The sequence below is a fragment of the Citrus sinensis genome, chromosome 8 (assembly GCF_022201045.2).
Source record: "Citrus sinensis cultivar Valencia sweet orange chromosome 8, DVS_A1.0, whole genome shotgun sequence".
NCBI lineage: Eukaryota > Viridiplantae > Streptophyta > Magnoliopsida > Sapindales > Rutaceae > Citrus > Citrus sinensis.
In genome coordinates this window covers 21,469,365-21,490,609 of record NC_068563.1, presented here as the reverse complement: position 1 = coordinate 21,490,609, position 21,245 = coordinate 21,469,365, and the positions used below count along the sequence as shown (strand labels likewise).

Sequence of the window (21,245 nt, the reverse complement as noted above, 5' to 3'; positions counted from 1 at the left end):
CAAGACGTAGAAGTTTGCTAACCAACAATGTCACACATTAAAAGAAAATATAGCTATAAAAGTGTACTCGGAAGAGTATAGGTGAAAAGAAAATGAAACAAAATTAAAACATTTCTCTCTGCTACTCTTTTTGTAGAAAAATCAATTTAAGTTAATTGGATTCATAGATAGATGTCGGAGAGGATAGGCTAATTTCATTAAGATATAATAGTAATTTAACTCATGGACATTTCGTAATTATTTTTTTTATGGAAAAGTGGGTGTATAATGTACTATGGTGGGTTTAAATAGCCCAACCCTAATTTATATTCATTAAAGTAAAAAACAATAATCAAATTCGTACTTAGAACTGAATAGAATTTGCATATAATACATGGGTTGTAATATGATATCCCTTTTACATGTTGGTCAAATTTATTTTTAATCTATAAATTCTTATCAAAACACAAGCAAACAAAAACTCTTAAGCAAGATAGTTCTGGCGGTACATCAAAAAGCATTTCATGTGGGGATTTTCCATATAGTACATCACTTGGCAATAGGGATAGTAGGAAAACCCAACCCAAGCCGAGCCTACGTGTCCTGGGTTGAACTTGGCATATTTGAGAAATGGGTTTCAAAGGTAATATATGTTTCAGTTCAGTTATACAAAGGTCCTAATATATATAAAATACAATCAATCTCACTTAAAAGTTTATTTATGCAATTTATGATATTCATTTAAATGTACATATTTAGTTGTGTTGTTTATTAGAGTTACACCATATATAAATCTTATAATTGTAAGTTATTTATACAATTTGTGTTAGATAATCTATTAGATATCATATCTTACATGCTCATTGGTAATAAATTTTGAAACATTATTTTCAAAAAATTATGATATTCATTTAAATGTACATATTTAGTTGTGTTGTTTATTAGAATTAGACCATATATAAATCTTATAATTGCAAGTTATTTAAAAAATATGTTTTAAAAGTGATATTTAAATAAAAATATTATTCAAGTACAATTGTTTCAAATTATAAGGGTGGTTGTAATAATTTTACAAAAATGACCACACTTTCTTAACCGTTTAAAATAATTATTAATTAAGATATCTTTTACTTTAACACAAATATTGCATTAGAGTAATTAAATCTAATGGTATACATTTATTACATTGTTAATGCTGTTAAAAGTTTACAGCATTATAGCGACCCATATATATTTGAAAGCAGCAGTGCACCGTCAACATAAGATAATGCCCGGTGTACATAAATATGCATAATCGTAGTATATAGGCTTAACCTTCACCAAGACATTCCAGTCCAGCGTTCAATAAGGATCCACGAGGAACCATAGAATCCTGAGCAGTTCAGATCTAATTAGAGATGCGCTCAAGCTCGCTCAAAACTTCAGACATGGTTGGCCTGAGAGTAGGTGACTGATCCACGCATCTCATTGCCAAATCCAAGATTATTTTGGCTTGCTTCATCACTACATGCTCATTTGGCATTTGCTTGTCGACCAATTCAGAAAGCCTTCCCTTTGAATGCAACACAATGGCCTGCACAGTGTACATTATTTATTTATTTATTAATTAATCCATATATCCCATGCCATGCGACATCGTTAGCAAATTAAATTAAGACCTTATTTTATGTATATAGAGGAGATATTTTCAATCTGGGAATCCTGGAATTTTTGAAGTGAAGGATTCTGTAAACCATGAAAAGGGTATTGTGTAGAGCTTTATAAAATTTGAGATTCCCGAACTGAAAGCTGACTCTAGTTGTTGTCTTCTTACCGTATCCAAAAGAAATTCAGTCTCCTGGTTTGCTTCATACTTGGCATTTGTCTGCCCGCTAATTATTTCAAGAAGAACAATTCCAAAACTGAAAACATCAACTTTTTCTGTTATTGCTTTCCGCATTGCATACTCTGGTGCCATGTAAACTCTGCATGCAACCATAATTAATTAATTAATGATATTGCTTGTGCAAGATGGCAGGCATTTTGTGCTTGCTCAATTTAATTTGCTACTTACACTGTCCCTTTTTCTTGGATAAACTTGTATGGATTTTCTTCGTCATAAAGCTTTGCCAATCCCAAGTCAGACACCTTAGCGTTCAGATTCCCATCAAGCAGAATATTGCTAGGCTTAATATTTCTGTGAACGATTTTACGACTCGGATTATCTTCGTGTAGATACTTTAGACCCTTTGCTATTCCATGGCAGATACGGACTCTGGCTGGCCAATCAAGTCGCGTGGAAGAATTGGCATCTGCAAAGATTTAACTATTAATTTTTTTTTAAAAGTAATTTTAACCTGTTACATAAGCTAATACTTAATTTTCCAATCGGGAATTGAGTGAAAACAATTTTTAAAAAAATAGTGAAAAAGTTAGCTTACAAAAATGTAAATTCATCCCCAACTTTAATAAAGTTCAGGATTCCCCGATTAGAAGATGGCACTAAGCTGAAAAATTGATAGAAATAAAATGATGATGAAAATATATATAAATTGGTTTACCAAACAAGGCTCGTTCAAGCGATCCTTTTTCCATGTATTCGTAGATGAGCAAGTTGAGGTCTTTTTTAGAGTAGCCATCCAAAAATTCGACAATATTTTCATGTTTCAGTGTTGTAAGGGCATAAACTTCAGTTCCTATTTGATCAATCACTTGCTTTGATTGAGAAGAAAGCATCTTCACAGCTACAGTCTGATCGGGCAATTCAGCCTGTAATGCATGCTTGCACCACGCAAGCAGATTAATATACCATATTTCTAACAAGGAAAATCAATTTATATACATAAATGTATACATACATATAGAGTACTAATCTAGTTCAGGATCCTAAACTTTGTTAAAGTCTGAAAAACCCATTAAGCTATACAATTTCATAGTATTATGTTCCAATCAATGATCTTGAATTTGTTAAAATCCAAGAAAACTATTAAGCGATATAATTTAATAGTGGCATTATACTATTAAATCATATATTTTAATAACTTTACTTGACTTTAATAAAAGTAGGATCTTGGTGAGTATATATATATATAGAGAGAGAGAGAGAGAATTTTTTCAAATAAGAAATTCTTTACTTTGTTAAAGTAATGGATAAATTAAAAGACAAGAAAAACACACACTCTAATGTAGTGCATTTGATTGTTGTCTATATTTTTTGTCTTTTAGATGATCTCTTGTTTTAAAAAGCTAAGGGTCCCTTATTATATATAAGTAGCAACCTAGTTTAGGATCTCAAACTTTCTTGAAGTCTGAGACAAATTGACAACATTGTGAACATATTTTTATAACATTGTAAAAATATGTTCACACCATTGTTAACTTATCCTGAATTTTAATCCCATATTAGAAAATCTTTCACACGGACGCGCACGCACACACACGGACACACAAAACACACACACACACACGCACATAGAGAGAGATACGGCAATTAATGTTTAACCTTGTATACTGTCCCAAAACGCCCCGAGCCAATTACATTCCTGGGGCTGAAATTTCGAGTAGCGACTTTCACTTGTTTGAGGGTGTAAGACTTCCCTCGTAGGTTGACCGTTGTCACTGTGTATTTCATGAAGAAATGAGAAAGGAAACAGATCAATTATACGTATACTTTTTCTTGATATCTTTTATAAGCCTTATACTATAGCATATATAGCATAAAGTGGGCTTCTAATGTGGGATTATGTACTCAATTAAAATATGAGACAAATTTTCAAAATGTTGCAAACAGACTTTAAAAATCCGTCCTGCACTCTACTAAACTTACAATATTGTAAAAATTCATCTCGCATTTATTATAGTGCCAAATCCCTCACCTGATAATTTCTTACATAGCATATTATATATATACAACTAAGCTTAAAATATGGTATTAACGTTGGAGATAGATTTATGATATCGTAAATCAGTTTAGAACATCGTAAAAATCGATTTACGAAATCAGAAATCCATCCTGGGATTTAACTTCGAATTGAAATTTTTTCCAATATATATAAATAATCTCCCGTACGTACCACGCAATTCTCTGTCTCCTATCCATCCTAATCTCCACATGAGAGCCAAGAAAAGAATCAACGCCAGCACAGCCCCAAGTACAATTGCTACTATCCCTATTTTAGATAGTCGTGATCGGCTGACTCCGAAATCTGAAAATTAAACAGTGATTGATAGCATGCAACAAAAGGCATATTGGGAGATGATAATTAACAAAATTGAAGAGCTATCACTTATGCAATGATTGCAACTTTGCACCGTACTTGGAGTTACAGAAATAGCTGATATGAGAGGTCCATGAAAATAAGGTGGGTTTAATAAAGATCCTTTGCCAGCCCAGAATAACTCGATTTCCAGTAGATGGTCGTGTACAGAAGCCGTGAAATTTTGAATCGTTACATTATTTGAATGCCTGGCCACTTCTTTTATGTTGAAATCCTTTCGCATTAGCTCGCTCTGCATGTATGGAAATTAAAATTAATTAAAGGAGGCTAGGGAGGGATAAATTGCTAATTAAATTTATTAAAAAAATTTGTGGCTAGCGTACCTACCTGTATATATATATCAAATACACGTTTTGCTGAACTGCTGTAATCATCATTTTTTGCAAAAACAATCTCAGAGAACAAAAGACTGACAGTGTAATTGCCGTTTCGCAAGCAAAAACCATAGTATTTGAGAGAATTGGGGCAAAGGCGAGCTTCGTCATATAAAGATGCATCAATCACTGCAGCTCCACACGTTACTTTCTGTATAAATGCACGTGAATCAACCATTGAATCCGCATAGAAATGTCCGTTACAGCTATATCCCCAGTTGTATTCCGGTTCGTTAACATAAAAATTTGATGTCGATTTATCTGCCTCATACCAAAATCCTTCCCTGTGATGTTTATCGCCACCAGCATTTATATGCAAATTATCATTGTCTGCAATATATGTACACATTGATTAATTTAAACATGTATATGAAACCAAGGTCTAGCTCCGGTGGCAAAGGACAGCCTTCCTGGAGCTCATGTCTCAATCTGTGCATGAGTTAATAATAATAAAAAATATAAATAATTTAAACTCCTGCACTTTATTAAAATAAACTTAATAGTTTTTCCGACCATTAGACTATTAAACTACAGTTTTTCAGGAATTTAATAAATCCTTATATACATACACTGAGATTTCTTCTGGCCATCGGGGCAATACTTCCTCACAATCTCTTCCGGAAATGTCCTATATAAATAATTACAATAATAAGTTCAATTACTTTTGTAAGGGCGTTAATTCACGTAATAATTAATTGCTTGCTGATCGATAGATAAATCGCCTATAATATAATTATTAGATAAATGAATATGAACATACCGATTCTTAGGTTCACTGGTTACAGCACAGCAATATTGTTAGTAGTGTGCGTGCAGATATCACATGTTCATTGAAAGTCAAAATCAAAATCAGAAAACGAGATAGACAGAAACTGTTGGAATTGAAATTTGCAGCACGAAAATGAGTAAGAACGTAGGAGAATATTATATAATAGGGTGTAGTATAATTTTCTTACAGATTTATCCGAGAACTGTTGTTGGGAAGATTCCTACAAGATAAAAATTTAAAATTATTATGAAATTCATTTATATATATAAAATTATGCATGTGGATAAGCAATCATGCAACTGCAAAGAAACAAATTAATAAAGAAAGGAACCAATTAATTAATTAAAGCTATTTTCTTACTTGTGTGTCTCTGGTTCTGGAAATATGAATTCATTGTATGCAAGATCCCTGCAAGATGACAATTCAGACAAGTAGTGTTGGCATTAATTATTAATTTGTATTTGCATGCAAAATGGCATAGGAATTCCTAAACACAACGACAGGCTAGAGTTTGTGCATGACTTTGGACATTCATATATTTAACTAGATGCATGCAAAAGGCTGGCAGGCTAGAGTTTGTTCATGACTTGGGACGATAATATCTTTAACTAAATATATGCAGCTAGCATTTGAATAAGAAGCTTCAAAACATTTGCACATTACACTATTCTAAATTGAAATTTTTTACATAAATTTTCATTTGCCTAACCCGCGTCTTTGATTTAAAATGTGTTTAATTTGATGGGGAAAGGAAATAATGTTTACACTAGAACAAGTTTGAAAACATTTTATCACATTTATGTATAGTTAGAAAGCATACCCCTTTTTTTTAACATTGCTGTAAATCCAGTCTGGCAATGTTCCATTGAGCATATTTCCTGTAAGATACCTGGAAAGTAAAAATAGTAACAGAAAAAACAAATTATTTGGATTCTTTTTTATTACACTATTACTGTCAGTCAAAAGGAAAAGATATAAAATCAATGGGATTCAATAAGGTTATCACTTACAGCTCAGATAAAAACAGTTTCTTCAAAGTATTTGGAATTCCACCAGTTAAGTTGTTGAAGCTCAGGTCACTACAGTGCAAATTAATAATAATCAATCATTAGAGAAAAAAAAATGATCATTTACAGCAAGGATTAGGATTTATTTTATTTAAAAATTTTCTCATTAAATATCAAGACACTGTTTTCTTAACGGGCGCTAAAAAGCGGTGCCGCTTTTTAACCAAACTGCTCCTTCTTTCTCTAGTTTTTTTTATCAGAAACTTTAAACTTTGGTATAAACTTGAGCAAAGAAGAAATACCGACAATAAATTCTGTAAAGAAGAATTATATCACGGAAATGGACTAGAATTGAAAGCATAATCATAGTACTTATAAATAAAACTTAAAAAAAAAACAAAAAATTCAGTAAAAAAATATGGAAATTATTTGATGAAAGATCAACCAAAATAAAAAATATAAGTCCTTGTTTCCGGGATTGATAAGCAAGAGGAAACGATCACAAGTGGATTAACAACTCTCCCCAACCCATGAGCATAGTGAAGGTCGGCGATTGAATAAATTTTAGACAATATTTGAAAAAAAAAAAGCAATATCAATTGAAGACAATCTTTTTTGTTGTCTGCAAAGTAATATAACTGCAATTTATTTTATATATAAAGCTTAGGAAATATTAGATTAGATGGCCAAAAAAAAAAAATCAGTAATATTTTATTAATTTTCTTTTAGAAATGACTATTTTCCAAGACAGATGTGTATTTCCAAAAGTATTCTTGAAAATAACCCTTTTTTAATATATCTTAGAAATTGAGGTAATATATGCAAAAATCAAATATATACACTAGTTTAGTAATTTACTTTACGAGATTCTGACAAGGTTAATAGATGTTGCGGAGACAAGTTTAAATGACCTCTGGCCTCATATTACTAAACTAATAAGAAAATAAACGAAAATAAACTTACAGGTAGCCTAACTGATTCCAATTGGCAATGTATGGTGGGATTGAACCAGTAATGCTACAATTTCTCAATGTCCTGTAGAATTATTATGATTAATTTAATTTCTAAAAAAGATTTAATTAATTAATTATAAGGAATAGTATACAATTAATAAATTTAAAATGCAGATCAGGTATTAATTAATTAACAAAAACAGATAAATATATAATTAACGCATAAAATAATTATACGTGCATGGAATTGGAATACACCGCTTACAGGCTTGATATACTACTCAAATTAGCTGACTTCGGGAAAGAAAAGCCCATCGTTTGTAGGTCAGAGACATACCTGGAATAAACAACGAAGCCAAGTTAGAAATTAAGTTAATTGCGCAATTAAAAAAGAAAATTTCCCATCCGGGAGTCATGGACTTTACAATGTCTATGACAAAACATTGTAAACCATGAAAAAGATAGATTTTAATATTGTAAGCAAAGTTCCACATTGAAAGCTATACATATATAGTTATTATCTAATGAGTTTTTTGTACTTTATTAAAGTACAAGAATGTTAATAGTCTTTATTACACCATATAGTATGATGTCACTGAAAATTTTCTATATATGTGTGTGTGTCTGAAAATTTTCTGTGTGTGTGAGTGTGTGCGGGCGCTCTCATTTTTTATTTTTTTATTACGGACACACTTTTAAGCCGTGCGGTTTAATAACACTAAAAACTAATTCTATTAAATCGCACTGCTTAAAATCATGTTTGCAGTAAAAAAACAAATGAGGGCGCCCGCAGTAGAGAAGAATTATATACACATACACACATAAATACATATATAGAGCAGAGTTTGGATTATTATTAATTGTTCTTACAAAATTCGAAGGCTTGACATATTAAAAATTTCTGGTGGCAGCTCCCCTTCGAAGTTATTTCCCATCAAATTTCTGTGAGATTAAAGGAAACAAAAGTAATATTATTGATAATTAGCTCGCGCGTGTGGGAGAATTCATTGTTTTTGTATGTTTTCGAGCATCATGCAAATTGGTTTACTTTTATATGATGCAATATATATATTGCAATAAGAAATTTATATACTGCGACTATTCTGGGTCAAATTTATTTTGATACAACCTACATTTCTACCTTTAATTACAGAGGAATATCCATTCTACGAGAAATTTTAAAATACATCTGTTGTATCATGTCAGCCATACAAGAAGTAAATAATGTCATGACATGTGTGCATTTATTTTGTAAGTGGTGGTTGTATTAAACTCAATTACACATGTCATGCATGCATCAATTGGTTGTAATACAACAGATGTATTCTTGAATTTTTCCCATTCTACCCAGCCCATATTCCTACCTTTACTTAGCATGGTTTGCCAAAGGAGTATATGTCAGAGTTTGGTTAACAGTTTTATGTAGCAAATTATTAAACTCCAACAAAAGCAGATTGTTTACACAGAGAGTACCCAAGTTTCCGTTTACACATAAAATGATAAAATGAATAGGCTTACAGAAAATAGAGGTTGTCCCATTTTGCAATGAATCTGGGGATCGGACCAGACAAATAATTCCCAGCTATTTCCCTGCATTGACAAATAAAATTTCCACTACTGATATTTGCAGACTTCAAACAATAAGCAAGAAAAATCTAGACCAAATTAATTACAATCCTTAAAAATAACAACAACAATAACAATTAGAAAATGAACAAACATGACACTTACAAAATCGTCAGATTCTTTAGATTCTCATAATCTTTTGGCAAATCCCCCCTTAAATTGTTGGATGTCAACCACCTGCAACCACATGAAAATTATTTTTAGGTTATGTTTAAGATTGAGGTGTTGTAAATTTTAATGTGGTATTGGTATGTACGTAGATGAATGATTGACATATAATAATTGCATACCAGCCAAATATGCGTGTGTGCGCGCGCGCAAGTGTGCACGTATAAATGAATTTTCAAGTACAAGCATATATGTAGTACATAATTAGTTACAAGCGTATATATACACGACGAGATCAACATCCTAATTAACCATTTTATAAATTCCATAAATAAATACTTCCACAAGCACTTACAATTCTTCAAGATTGCTTAATTTTCCAAGTTCTGGTGGGAGTGTACCTCTGAGTCCATTCTCCGGCACAGATCTAGATATTAGAAAATATATATGAAATTAAAAATTGTATTGTATTTTCAAAGAAATAAGCTAATTATTGATTTAAGTAGCTGGCTTTATAATTTTAAAAGTAGAGTGAGATTTCATACAAAACCCCGAGCTGAGAAAGTTCTCCCAGTTCACGAGGAATTTCCCCCGATAGCTGATTGCTCCATAGTTCCCTAAAATGCCCAGAAGTACATAGTAAGATAAATGCAAATGCAATTTTTGGAGTAACTAATTAATTGAATATTTCAATATTTTACTTCCGAATTTTTCGTTGGAAGAACTGTCGGATTTTGCGGAGCAAATGTAATTATTTCTATGTTGCTCTTCTTTTTTCATATTGGTCATATGTTTTGTTTTCTTAATTTTTTAAGGATAAGATTCATTGCGTATCCTCATTTAAGTGTCATTTTTTTTCCCTTAGTAGTAAAATTTTTCTTGTACCCTTTAGATTTGCCTAAAAAAAAAAAATTGCATTGCATGTGAAGATTCTTACAATGTTTGAAGAGATGACAAGCGCCCCAACGATGGTGGTATCTTCCCCGTGAGTAAGTTCTGGCCCAGATCGCTACGGCAGGAAATCATAGACGTATGATGGTACTTCATAGTAAGAAAAATGAAGGGAACCAAAAATCTTCTATCTATTGAGATTTCATATCTCTTTGTGTGTGTGTGTGTGTGTGTGTGAACAAGCATGCATAATGTACAAAATCATATAGCAATGACAAAACATCCTAAAATTTGAATCTTAAAAATTTGAAATGTCGACTAAAATTCCTTGGGATGGCATGACACTTCACCGATTTGGATCCTCTTCAAATTCAATGCCGTCTGTTATTGGCAGTTGGCCCCCAAGGGCCTGGCCAACTGGTTAAGTGACACATGTCAATAGAGCTTTAAAAATTCAGGATAGTGAAGGAGAGAATCTCAATCTGACACTTCACTTAGAGACAAAATATGACGGAATAATTTTAACTAATAAAAGACTTACAGCATTTCTAGGTTCCTCAAATTCCCCAAGCTTGTTGGTATGGTCCCAGTTAATTGATTTTTTGATAAATCTCTACTCATCACACAAATCCAGTATATCAGAAGAAAAGGAAAAAGAAAAAGAAAAAAGGAGCTATAATTGAATTACTTGCGGCAAGTGAGGACTTACAGAGTGATAAGCTGAAATAAATACCCAATCTGGTAAGGAATGGAACCATGAATTGTGTTGTCGGATAGATCGCTGTTGAGTTTTGACATGTATAAAACCATATCAAATATGTATGCATGTATTAATTAAGGCAAGAGCCAAGCTTACGACGATATATATATATAGTTGTTTAATTTATTAAATTTAGTTATAAAAGCTTATGCAAAATGATTGATCATTGAATTAATTAATTAATTAATTGTACATACAGTATCTGCAGGTATGTCATAGCAGCCACACGTTCTGGGATTTTTCCAGTTAAGCCTACACTCTCCATGATTCTGGATACAAAAAGATTAACATGCAGTTAATAATGGAAATTAGCCTTGCTTTTGTTATGACTGTCAAGGCAAGTAATTAGATTAGAGTTGGAACATATACATGCCGGAGATGTGCGGGGTCCCTTTATCGACGAGGCAAGTGATGGTAATATTGGAACTAAGCTTTGGCGTCTCACGGCAATATGAACTCAATTTAGGTAGTTGTGCCCTCCACTGCAAACTGGACATCATTTCCGTCAGACCGGCCACTGCCAATAATATTTCCGACAAGAAATGTTGTTAAACTGATCATGAGCAAATGGATCTATGCCAGCTATATAGTTACAAGACAAAAACATTCGTTCAACTCTTAATTAATTTATAAAAGTTGCATGCATTATCGAATTTGCTATCCAATTATAATTTCGTTTGTTTTAACTTTTAGCAATTCTCAATACAGAGAATTTATGCGCACCTGATAATTAGTGATCATATATATATATATATATAGTCATTATTTAGCACGGATATGACACCGTATGGTATTATAGTTAATTGTAAAAAATGATAAAAACACGTTAATACTATGTGGTGTTATCCCGAGTCTGCATTTAAAAAATTGAAGACATTTGCATATATATATATATATATATCCTGATCTGGTAAATGATAAAGTCTGGAAAAGCTATTATGCCATGCAATTTAATAGCATTATGCAATAATACTATTAAACCACACGGCTTCAAAACTTTTACAAACATTACACTATTAAACCTCACAGTTTAATAGCTTTCACAAACTTTAAAAAAGTCTAAGATTCTAGATTGGAACATTTTTAATTAATATATATATATATATTATGTACTTATATGTATATAATAATGGAAACCGCATGCTAGAGAACCAAAAACCCTTTAAAATTATGAAATTTACTCGAGATATAAAGAATTATTAGCATATATTACCTTCATGACCAGGTAGATCACCTACTTTAGTATCATTTTCAGCAGCACTCTGAAATTTGAACTCGGAGCCAAGTTGACAAAGAAGAAACAAAATTAGTAAGAACACAGTCTTAGAAATTAGAACCACGCGATGCCCAGCAGAACGTTCATCCATTTTATTTTATTTATTTTTAACTTTTAATTCCTAGCTGGCTGTTCTAAACTTTCAGTTCGCTCACTCACTCACTAGCCAGCTCCTGTCTGGCTGCGCTAATTTGATAATTTCTATCGCCGATATTTTTATATAGGAGAAGAGATGCCAGTCTTGATTAAATAACACGCCACCTGTGCTTTGTATATGGAGGGTACAAGAGTAATTATCGAATTCAGAAAAGGAAAAAGGAAAAAAAAAGAAGAAAACAAGGTGAAAAACATTGTGATGGATTAAATAAAGTCGAATCTATTTGGGTAATTGAAAAGTATTTGTTAGAGGGATGATTAAAGTTTAAAGATATTTGTGATTGATTAAAGTCGAAAGCTATTGGAGATAAGAAGCACGTTTACTTGTCTTCCTCTCTTTCTCTTTCTTCTTCACAACATAGATGCTAATGGCGGTTCCCTAGATATATGTTTGCATTGCTTTTTACTTTCTTGCACTTCACATGCATGACTTTTGTTTTCGAATTTATTTTTCGTTGCCTTGTACTTAACCTTCTCTGTAGGGTTAAGATTCATTACGGCTCCTTAATTAGGTGTCTTTTTTTTTTTATATAAAGCCTTCTCTTTCCGCGGATATATACGTGTCTCTGTATGTGTGTTTTCTAATTCAGGATGCAAGATATGTACTAATCTGGTCCAAGATCCTAAACTTTGTTAAAGTTAGAAAAAAACTACTAAGTCATGTGATTTAACGGTATAGTGCCATTATATTATTAAACTACGTGCCTTAATAGATTTCTAATACTTTATCAAAGCTCAGGATCCCCTATGTATATATATATATATATATATATATACATATCCTTCAAAAATAAAAATAGAAAAGGAGTTTAAAAGTATAATAACTAATTGTAGGTCGGTCAAAGCAAAGTGTGGATGTGTTGGCATCTATTTCCATTTGATCGAGGATAGTGGCCGGCTAATATGTTAACCAGACCCGCCATGATTTTTGTCGAATTTTGCTGTTTAAGCCTTCAAATGATCTTTATTTCTTTATTTCAGAATTTTTAGAATGTTTTCATTTATTTTTGTCGAATTTTGCTGTTTAAGCCTTCAAATGATCTTTATTTCTTTATTTCAGAATTTTTAGAATGTTTTCATTGATTTATATGTTCTGGTTGTTGGATTAAGGGTCCTTTGCTTCATTTATTTTATCTTTAATTTATGCATGGTAGATTCTCATGTAATAGTAACCCGATATTAAGTTCAAGTTATTATTGGAGTCTTATGATAAATAAGGTTTAAAAAAACTAATTTCTTATGTCATTAATAAAATTTTAGATTTTTTTAATAAAAACTATAGTTTCAATTTTATAAAATTTTAGTTCAAGTGCGGAATCTCTTTATAAAACGATATACACATACATGATTAATTGAACCGACATACATGTAGTCTTAAGTTTTTTTTTTTTTCTTTAAATGGTCCTCGACAATGTCGAGAAGAAACTTAAAATAAAACTAAGTAAAGAGTAAAATAAAAACAAGGAGTTGAGTCTTTAAGAGAAAGCCAAGCCTCTCAATTAAAAAAATACAAGTCAAAAAAACATTAAGCACCGAATCAACTAAAGCGATTTTAAAGGGATTGGGAAGCATCCTTCTGAAGGAAGACACGGATCTCAGGTGGTGTGTTAAGTTTTAACCACGCATTGGTCTTAAATGTTTTCCACTTGTTTTTCGCACTCAGCGATTTCTTGAAATTTCCATGCAGCTTATCCCCAAAAAAAAAAAAAAAAAATCATGAAGATTAGATTCGTGGCTCTAAAGCTCTTCAAACTTCAGGAATGGCACTAATATAATCCAGCAAGCATCAGTGGTGACAGATTGTTTCTATTTAGATTCTTAAATAATTCCCAGATTACACGATTCGTTATTCACTCCATTAAAGGAAAAGAAAGATGCTACGATAAAGTAATTCTCCAATTTTCTGGTCCTTTAATTCGCAGACTTTTTGTGTTCTTGGATCTGTTCTAGCTGTCATGCAACTTTTAGGGCGGGTGATTGAAATTGAATCAGTTTCAATATTCAGTTTTTGGGGAAAAAAAGAAGGAATTTCATTGTATGGATGTTGGTATTTCTATACAACATCAATTTAATATTTGTACGTTTCCATCCTCATTGTACACATCATTGAGTCTTCATTAGTATTTTAATACCTACGTAATTTAGTTTATCTCAAGTATTACAACAGTGCCTTGGAACGACGGCAAATACAGGCAAATTGGGATTTTACATATTATATGTATGTCAGGTCCACATAAGTCTATACAGAGATATTTTAGCATGAGGGAAACGCATAAGGCAAACTTATATGATGAAGTTGGCGTGAATCATAGAGAAGATGCAAGACATGGGTGTTACTTCACATGCGGACAACAAGGTCAAAGTAATTGAACATAAATCAATCTTTACATAGAAGTTATCTATCAAGATCAAGCAAGCAATATTCCTTTGGATGGAAATTACAATTGGCGTGATCATTGAAGATTGAGATTAAATTGTTTTGATTTAAAGCAGATGATAAACAGATATTGAAGAGATAATATTGCTATAGTATCATGAAGAGTTCCTTATACATCTAAAGGCTTTGGGCGCTATCAAAGGAAAAAAATTTAGACTCTTCATTACACGTGATTCGCTAGTCACTATATAAAGGCGAGTCATTCATATATTTTACTAAAGGATTCTACTTCAGAGGCTACAACCTCGTGAACATTCTTTGATTTGGGAGACATTCACTACTAGCTAGAAAAATGGTCTTTACTGACTTTAGAATAGTGTCAGAAATTACTTTTACTGACACTTGTTAATTGTGTCAGTAATCTGGGAGTCAGAAAAATAGTGACACTTGTAAGTGGTGTCAGTGATTACTATTACTACAGTATCACTGATATTATGACACCATAGTGTTAGTAGTTATTGATATTTTATTAGTGTTTATGATTACTGTTACCATGGTATCACTAGTTAATTTATTTTAAAAAATAAAAAATTGAATTGGATCATTGCCTATTGATTTATTGGTAAAATTAAAAGGCACCACAAAATAACAAAAAGAAATTGATTTATATCACAAAATCTTTCATTTCACATCTAAATATTATTAGTACATATTACAAATTCCAAAACTTCAATAACAAAAATATGAGATATCCTACTCTCATAACTAAATAATCCAAATTCAATACATAAAAATTTCTACCATCCAATCAAATGCCTACTACTTGTGGCTAAATTTAATAAATCTAGAAGTTAAATTGAGAAGGATGACTGCCTTTCACTCTTTGAATATGAGTAGTATAATTGCGTTATCACACCAGCAGCTTCTCCATTCAATAGACTGTATGGGTTAGGATATAAGTGAAGTTGAGGAATAAACACTTCAAACACATTGATCAAATCTGCATATGAATACATGGAAAAGAAAAAAAAAATTAGCTGCCAATATCCAGGCATTAGAGAAACAACAATTAACAAAAATAAAATTATTTTGTTCGAAAGAAAAAAATACTCATAAGCTATTTATAAATAAACTCAATTATTCTCTTTTGGCAAAGGTTATATATATAGCAAACTATAGCAGACAAGAAGTTTTCAATGTAATATCTACTTTCAGCACAAGCATGTTACTCTATCTACATATACCAAATGATTTTTGTGCATAGTTAAAAGCTATCACAAATGCTCTATTATAAATAAATCACCACTCATTTCCTCAATTTATTCATTCTAAAAGCTTATTTAACAAGGCAAAAAATAAGTCCTCAAATTGCAGTTTCCTTAAACTGGGCATAAAATAACTATGAATCTCCATATTTATATTAGGCATAATAAAGTTTGGACATAAAATATTTCAATAATTTGAGAGTTCGATCCAAAATTATTACTACTAAAAGAAATAATATTTGCAAACTTAGTTAAGCCTTTATAAAGTGAGTATGAGATTTATTATACTACTTAAATCTATTCATGTGAACCATTTAAAGAATATCACCCTAAATTGTAATTAAGTATTCATTAATTTTGTCTAATTATAAAACTTTAAGAAGATAAAAAAAAAGTAGAATAAAAATATAATCATTATATATTTCCACTCACAAGTAATGTTGCTTTAACTTGATTGACATCATAACCCAAAATCACTTTAAACATTTTTCCTAAACCTAGAAAGGGAAAAAAAACAAACTTCAAAATATAATTATTATATATTAAGACATGCATATATAACATAACCATTTACTAGAATATTCATGGAATAATCCATAGTTCTTAAAATTAATATGCTACACTAAGTATATATTTGATACAATAAATTAATTTTCAAACTATTACTCATATGCTCATCATCCAAAATCATTTCTTACAAGGCTTCAAAGTCTTAAACTAGGATGTCAAACTCAAACCAACACAAAACAAGAATGTCAAACTCAAATCAATCGTAAACCATAGAAATTAAATAATCCGGCTAATATTTAGGTTAAATTAGTTCAATTAAAAAGAATAGCTAACAAGCTCCTAGCTTTCTGGAACCACCTGGCTGGTCCTAAAACCGTTCATTTTTGGGCTCCAACTACAGTAGTAATTGGTACTTAAATACATATTTATAAAATTTAAGATACTTAATACATTGGATTGATATTTTCTAGTTTTTAACAACACATATGAATGTACAACATATTAAAATTTGAGGTTATTATGATATTATTATGCTGGTGTTTTGTAAGATCAAAAGTTAATAAATAGTTATGTCAAAAGAACTTGCTGCAGAGCAGCAGAGTTTAAAAAATCACTAAAAATAACCTGCAAGTTCAATCAACATAAAATTTTTCATATTTGAAGTGTGCATATAGAAATTTAGTTTCTCCGAATTTCAGCTCATTCAGCATGTTTAGACTATTGTTTTGCACCACCAAACATACATGAGTAATTTATGAAAGATTGGACAGCAACCAACCATTTTGAAAAATCGATTAAAAATCAGTTATAGACCCAATTCATACCAAAATTTCCAGAACTGAAACACACACATTTAACTTTAATTATTTCAAACATATGGTAAAGTTTGGACAAAATATTTCAATAATTTGAGAGTTCAATCCAAAATCATTACTTATAAACAAGTCTTATGATATTGGCCATGAATCTTATAAAATTTAAGATACTTAATACATTGGAATGATATTTTCCAGATTTTAACAACACATATGAATGAACAACATATTAAAATTTGAGGTTATTCTGATATTATTATGCTGGTGTTTTGTAAAATCAAAAGTTAATAAATAGTTATGTCAAAAGAACTTGCTGCAGAGCAGCAGAGTTTAAAAAATCATTAAAAATAACCTGCAAGTTCAATCAACATAAAATTTTTCAGATTTGAAGTATGCATATAGAACTTTAGTTTCTCCGAATTTCAGCTCATTCAGATATGTTTAGACTATCATTTTGCACCACCAAACATGATACATGAGTAATTTATGAAAGATTGGACAGCAACCAACCATTTTGAAAAATCGATTAAAAATCAGTTATAGACCCAATTCATTCCAAAATTTCCAAAACTGAAACATACACATTTAACTTTAATTATTTCAAACATATGGTAAAGTTTGGACAAAATATTTCGATAATTTGAGAGTTCATTCCAAAATCATTACTTATGAATAAGTCTTATGATTTTGGCCATCAATCATATAAATATAAATAAGAAAAATTAAACAACTGAAGTAGATATTGCCTTCTCATCAAAAAAAAAAAAAAGAAGGAGATATTGCCTTATTATGAACATAAATATAAATAAGACAAATCTAATATTGCCTTAGTAATGAACTGAAGAAACAAAATTTTGTTTTGCCCTGTAAACAAATCCATTAAAGAAATGATAAAGACACCTCATTTCTCAACCTAAGCCACATACTTCAAACTTTTCCTTTGTAAAAGCATATATTTGATAGTTTGTACTAAGTAATCATCCAATGAGACTATTTATAGCAAATAAAAATTGAAATCTATTCGATATGAACAAAACTAAAAAATAACAGCCGAAAAAAAATGAAAAGATTGCTTTTGAAAAAAAAAAACTAATAACACATGAACAAATGGTTTATCAGCAATAAGTTATATCAACATAGAACCACTATGAACCAATATAAACCATCAATTTTAGCATAATCATGCTGCTCTTAAGAATTCCCAAATTAGAAAATTTTAGGGTTTTAGTGTAAAAAATGTTTAATGTCGTTCATCAGTGAAATAAAGTTAACCTTATAGTGACGATCACCCTAAACACAATATTTTCCAAAGTAGATATAATGAAGGCTATTTGGGGCCAATAAAAGAAAAGAAAGTAGCAGAGAAAAAAACACAATAAAAGCTAAATCTCTACCTTCTTGTTTCTTCTAAGTAGCCAAAGAAACAATACCTTCTAGTTTCTTCCAAGTAGCCAAAGAAACATAGAAGCTCTTCTCCAAATCACTTATTTAAACTTAAAAGAACAATTAAAACAAAAAAAAAAACTCAAGATCTAATGACAATAAGAGAGACCCGAAATCATAAAATAAGAAAAGAAATAAGAAGTTAGGATTTTGAAGGCAAATGGTGAACCTATGCCACCGGTTTGACAGGATCATGGCTGAGCACTTTTTCACAATTTGGATGTTAGGGATTTTTTAGATCTGGGGAGCTTAGGAGGGAACAAATACTTTGTAGAGGGAGTTGAAAAGTTATATTTTGGATAAGATAAGACTTGTCCATTTGTTTTGTTTTTATCCACTCAAAAAGCACAACTCTAAAAAAATTAAAAATAATTCGTAGCCTAGTGGTCTTTTGATTCAATGTAGAAGCTTTAGGTTTAAGAGGTCTTGGGTTCGAATTCGGACTAAAACAAAATTAAAATGATAATTTTTAATTGCTGATACCAAAGCGTCATTGATTGCTATTACTAAAGCCATTGATACTTCAGTATTAGTAATTAGTGATACATATTTGTTAAACGCGGAAACTAATCCAAATATATGTATATACTGATACTTTTAAATAAAGTGTCAGAAGACAAATATCAATAAAGATCATTTTTCTAGTAGTGATTGTCTCTGGTCTTTTCACGAGAAGAGTCATATGTTCGCAGTAGAGGGATTTTACAGAGAGGTGATATACCATTGACTAAGAAGTCTTGCTCGGGAGAGCAAGCAAAAGACATGTGGTGCACGCAAAGTGTTCACTTGGATAGGTTATGACAAGGTGGCCACAATCACTAGAGGGTGTCTCATACTGTGTAAGATTCCAATAGTTTGTAATCTCTTGAACCTAGTGAATTATTTGATCTCTAAATGTGGCTCCATGGATGCAAGGATTTGAATCCAAAACCATGTAAAAATTCTCTTGTTTATTTTATTTTTACACATTAATTTGTTTAATTCGTTTAATTCGCCTTTAATTGAACTTGGTAAACTACTAAAATTGGATCTGTCATATCATTTTTACTTCATTAATAATGTGTGATTTAATGCTAATACATAGAGTAATAATACTGGTCAATTTTCTTTTTTTTTTTAATAAACTGAATTAATTAATCAAAAAAATAAAAAGAAAGGAATTACAACTGTCCACAGGGGACATAATGAGTTTTATCCCTTAAAATTTGTAAGAAGTTAAAGTAGAAAAAAGAAAAAAGTATGAAGTTAAACCAAAAGAGGTAACTATATAAAATGATATTTTAGAAACTCATTGGCATCATGAGAAAGTAACTCCAAAATCTCTAATGGCGGAGTCTGCCACCAAGTGAGAGAATCACAAATAAGACCCAAGTTAGTTAAATGATCAGCCACATAGTTAGTTTCTCAGAAGATATGAGAGAATCTAAACGCCATGGAGTTGATGAGATTACAACAATTCTACCATCTGTTATGAATACCCCATGGAGGAGGAGCGAAGGATTGGAAAAAAGATGAATGACTAACAGAGTCGCTTTCTAGCCAAAGACAATACCAACCCTTGTCACGAGCAAATTCAGTAGCTATAGTAGCTGCCATAATTTCAGCAAAGTAGGCAGTGTTAATGCCTACAGAAAGACCAAAAGCACCTAAAAAGATCCCGTGTAATCTCAAAAAACACCACCACAAATTGAGCTACCTGGATTACCTTTAGATAAACCATCAATGAAACATTGAAGAATGCAATAACACGAATTTTTAATATCAGATTACTACTAACCTACCATAAATTAAAAATAAATAAATGAAACAAAGTATCCTTAATTCCAAAAACTAGACGGAAGATAAAAAAAATCAATGAAAACATTCTTAAAATTTCTTAAATAAATAAATAAAGATCATTTAAAGGCTTAAAAGCAAAATCGGACCAAAATCTGGCCATATTTGTAACAAAGCCACAAATTCTATAGACTTTGTTCAAAATTTTACCCCACCTGTAAAAGATAGAGGGGGTGCACAAAACGAAAATTAATTTTTTTAGTCTCTTGAATTCAAATGGTCAGTAAAATAAAAATATTTGAAGAACTTGAAAACAGTATAAAATTTTGTTTTGAGAATCAATTTCATATTTAATCTAATTGAAACTTTTAATTCGAACATAACCACTCCTTGCTTCGACCGAGAATAATCATTAAACTTTTAAACCTCTTTATTTATTCTTCTTTTTGGCAGAAATATCAAAAAACAAATATTGATTTTGACTTTTGTGACGAATATATGTACTTTTATTTTCCTATTGTGAATAAAGCAGTTTCCCTTTTCTTGTTTTATTTTGATTCTCTTCATTTTGGGTTACATCAATAATGTCAGCCTATAATTGTTCTTCATGCCTTTTAAAAATTCAACAAGAATAGTATCAATTAATATTTTCAGGCTTTATCGGGTCCTTTGAATACGAATTCACCTGCAAAGAAAAAGCATATATTCTCAGGATTTTATCAGTCTTCTTTTTTTTTTTCTTTTGCTTTTTGAAAAAGTTCTTCTTTGTTTGATAAGTAAACTATTTATTGATGGTATGTGACCTCAGACATTCGAGCATTCAAACAACTGAGAGGAATCGATACAGAACCTTCTGCTTGTATGTGATATACTGGCCTTGAAATGACTGTTGGGACAGAATAAC

The 21,245-nt window shown here is 31.0% G+C and overlaps 2 protein-coding genes across 7 annotated transcripts in view; one reads left to right on the top strand and one right to left on the bottom strand.

Annotated features, from left to right (window-relative positions):
* LOC102617995 (disease resistance RPP13-like protein 4) overlaps positions 1–21,245 on the top strand; it is a 132,176-nt gene that overhangs the window by 106,419 nt on the left and 4,512 nt on the right. The gene's annotated exons all lie outside the window — the stretch shown is intronic.
* On the bottom strand, positions 1,105–12,235 carry LOC102620852 (probable LRR receptor-like serine/threonine-protein kinase At1g53420). Of its 3 annotated transcripts, none has more exons than XM_052432301.1 (27): positions 11,937–12,235; positions 11,093–11,240; positions 10,921–10,992; positions 10,673–10,744; positions 10,505–10,576; positions 10,010–10,081; positions 9,618–9,689; positions 9,428–9,499; positions 9,070–9,141; positions 8,857–8,928; positions 8,209–8,280; positions 7,604–7,675; positions 7,349–7,420; positions 6,389–6,457; positions 6,199–6,267; positions 5,739–5,786; positions 5,566–5,598; positions 5,370–5,384; positions 5,179–5,237; positions 4,563–4,939; positions 4,275–4,467; positions 4,032–4,163; positions 3,461–3,576; positions 2,520–2,727; positions 2,033–2,270; positions 1,793–1,943; positions 1,105–1,566 (listed from the first exon to the last, which is right to left on the bottom strand). In XM_052432301.1, the coding sequence occupies exons 1-27, from the start codon at positions 12,088–12,090 to the stop codon at positions 1,483–1,485; spliced, it is 2,886 nt and encodes a 961-aa protein (XP_052288261.1). In that variant the 5' UTR covers positions 12,091–12,235; the 3' UTR covers positions 1,105–1,482. The 3 variants fall into 3 exon arrangements, with proteins under 3 accessions (XP_052288261.1, XP_052288260.1, XP_052288262.1); XM_052432300.1 differs by having other exon boundaries at positions 1,105–1,552; positions 11,937–12,234; XM_052432302.1 differs by lacking the exons at positions 1,105–1,566; positions 1,793–1,943 and having other exon boundaries at positions 2,122–2,270; positions 2,520–2,553; positions 2,616–2,727; positions 11,937–12,234.

Bases quoted from the DNA above. Each gene is read 5' to 3' on its own strand.
- LOC102620852 (XM_052432300.1), bottom strand. From the start codon at position 12,090: ATGGATGAACGTTCTGCTGGGCATCGCGTGGTTCTAATTTCTAAGACT. The intron at 9,142-9,427 runs GTAAGTGCTTGT...ATGTGGTTGCAG, and splicing joins TTAAGCAATCTTGAAGAATT to GTGGTTGACATCCAACAATT. The intron at 2,728-3,460 runs GTTAAACATTAA...CATGCATTACAG, and splicing joins GTTTTGGGACAGTATACAAG to GCTGAATTGCCCGATCAGAC.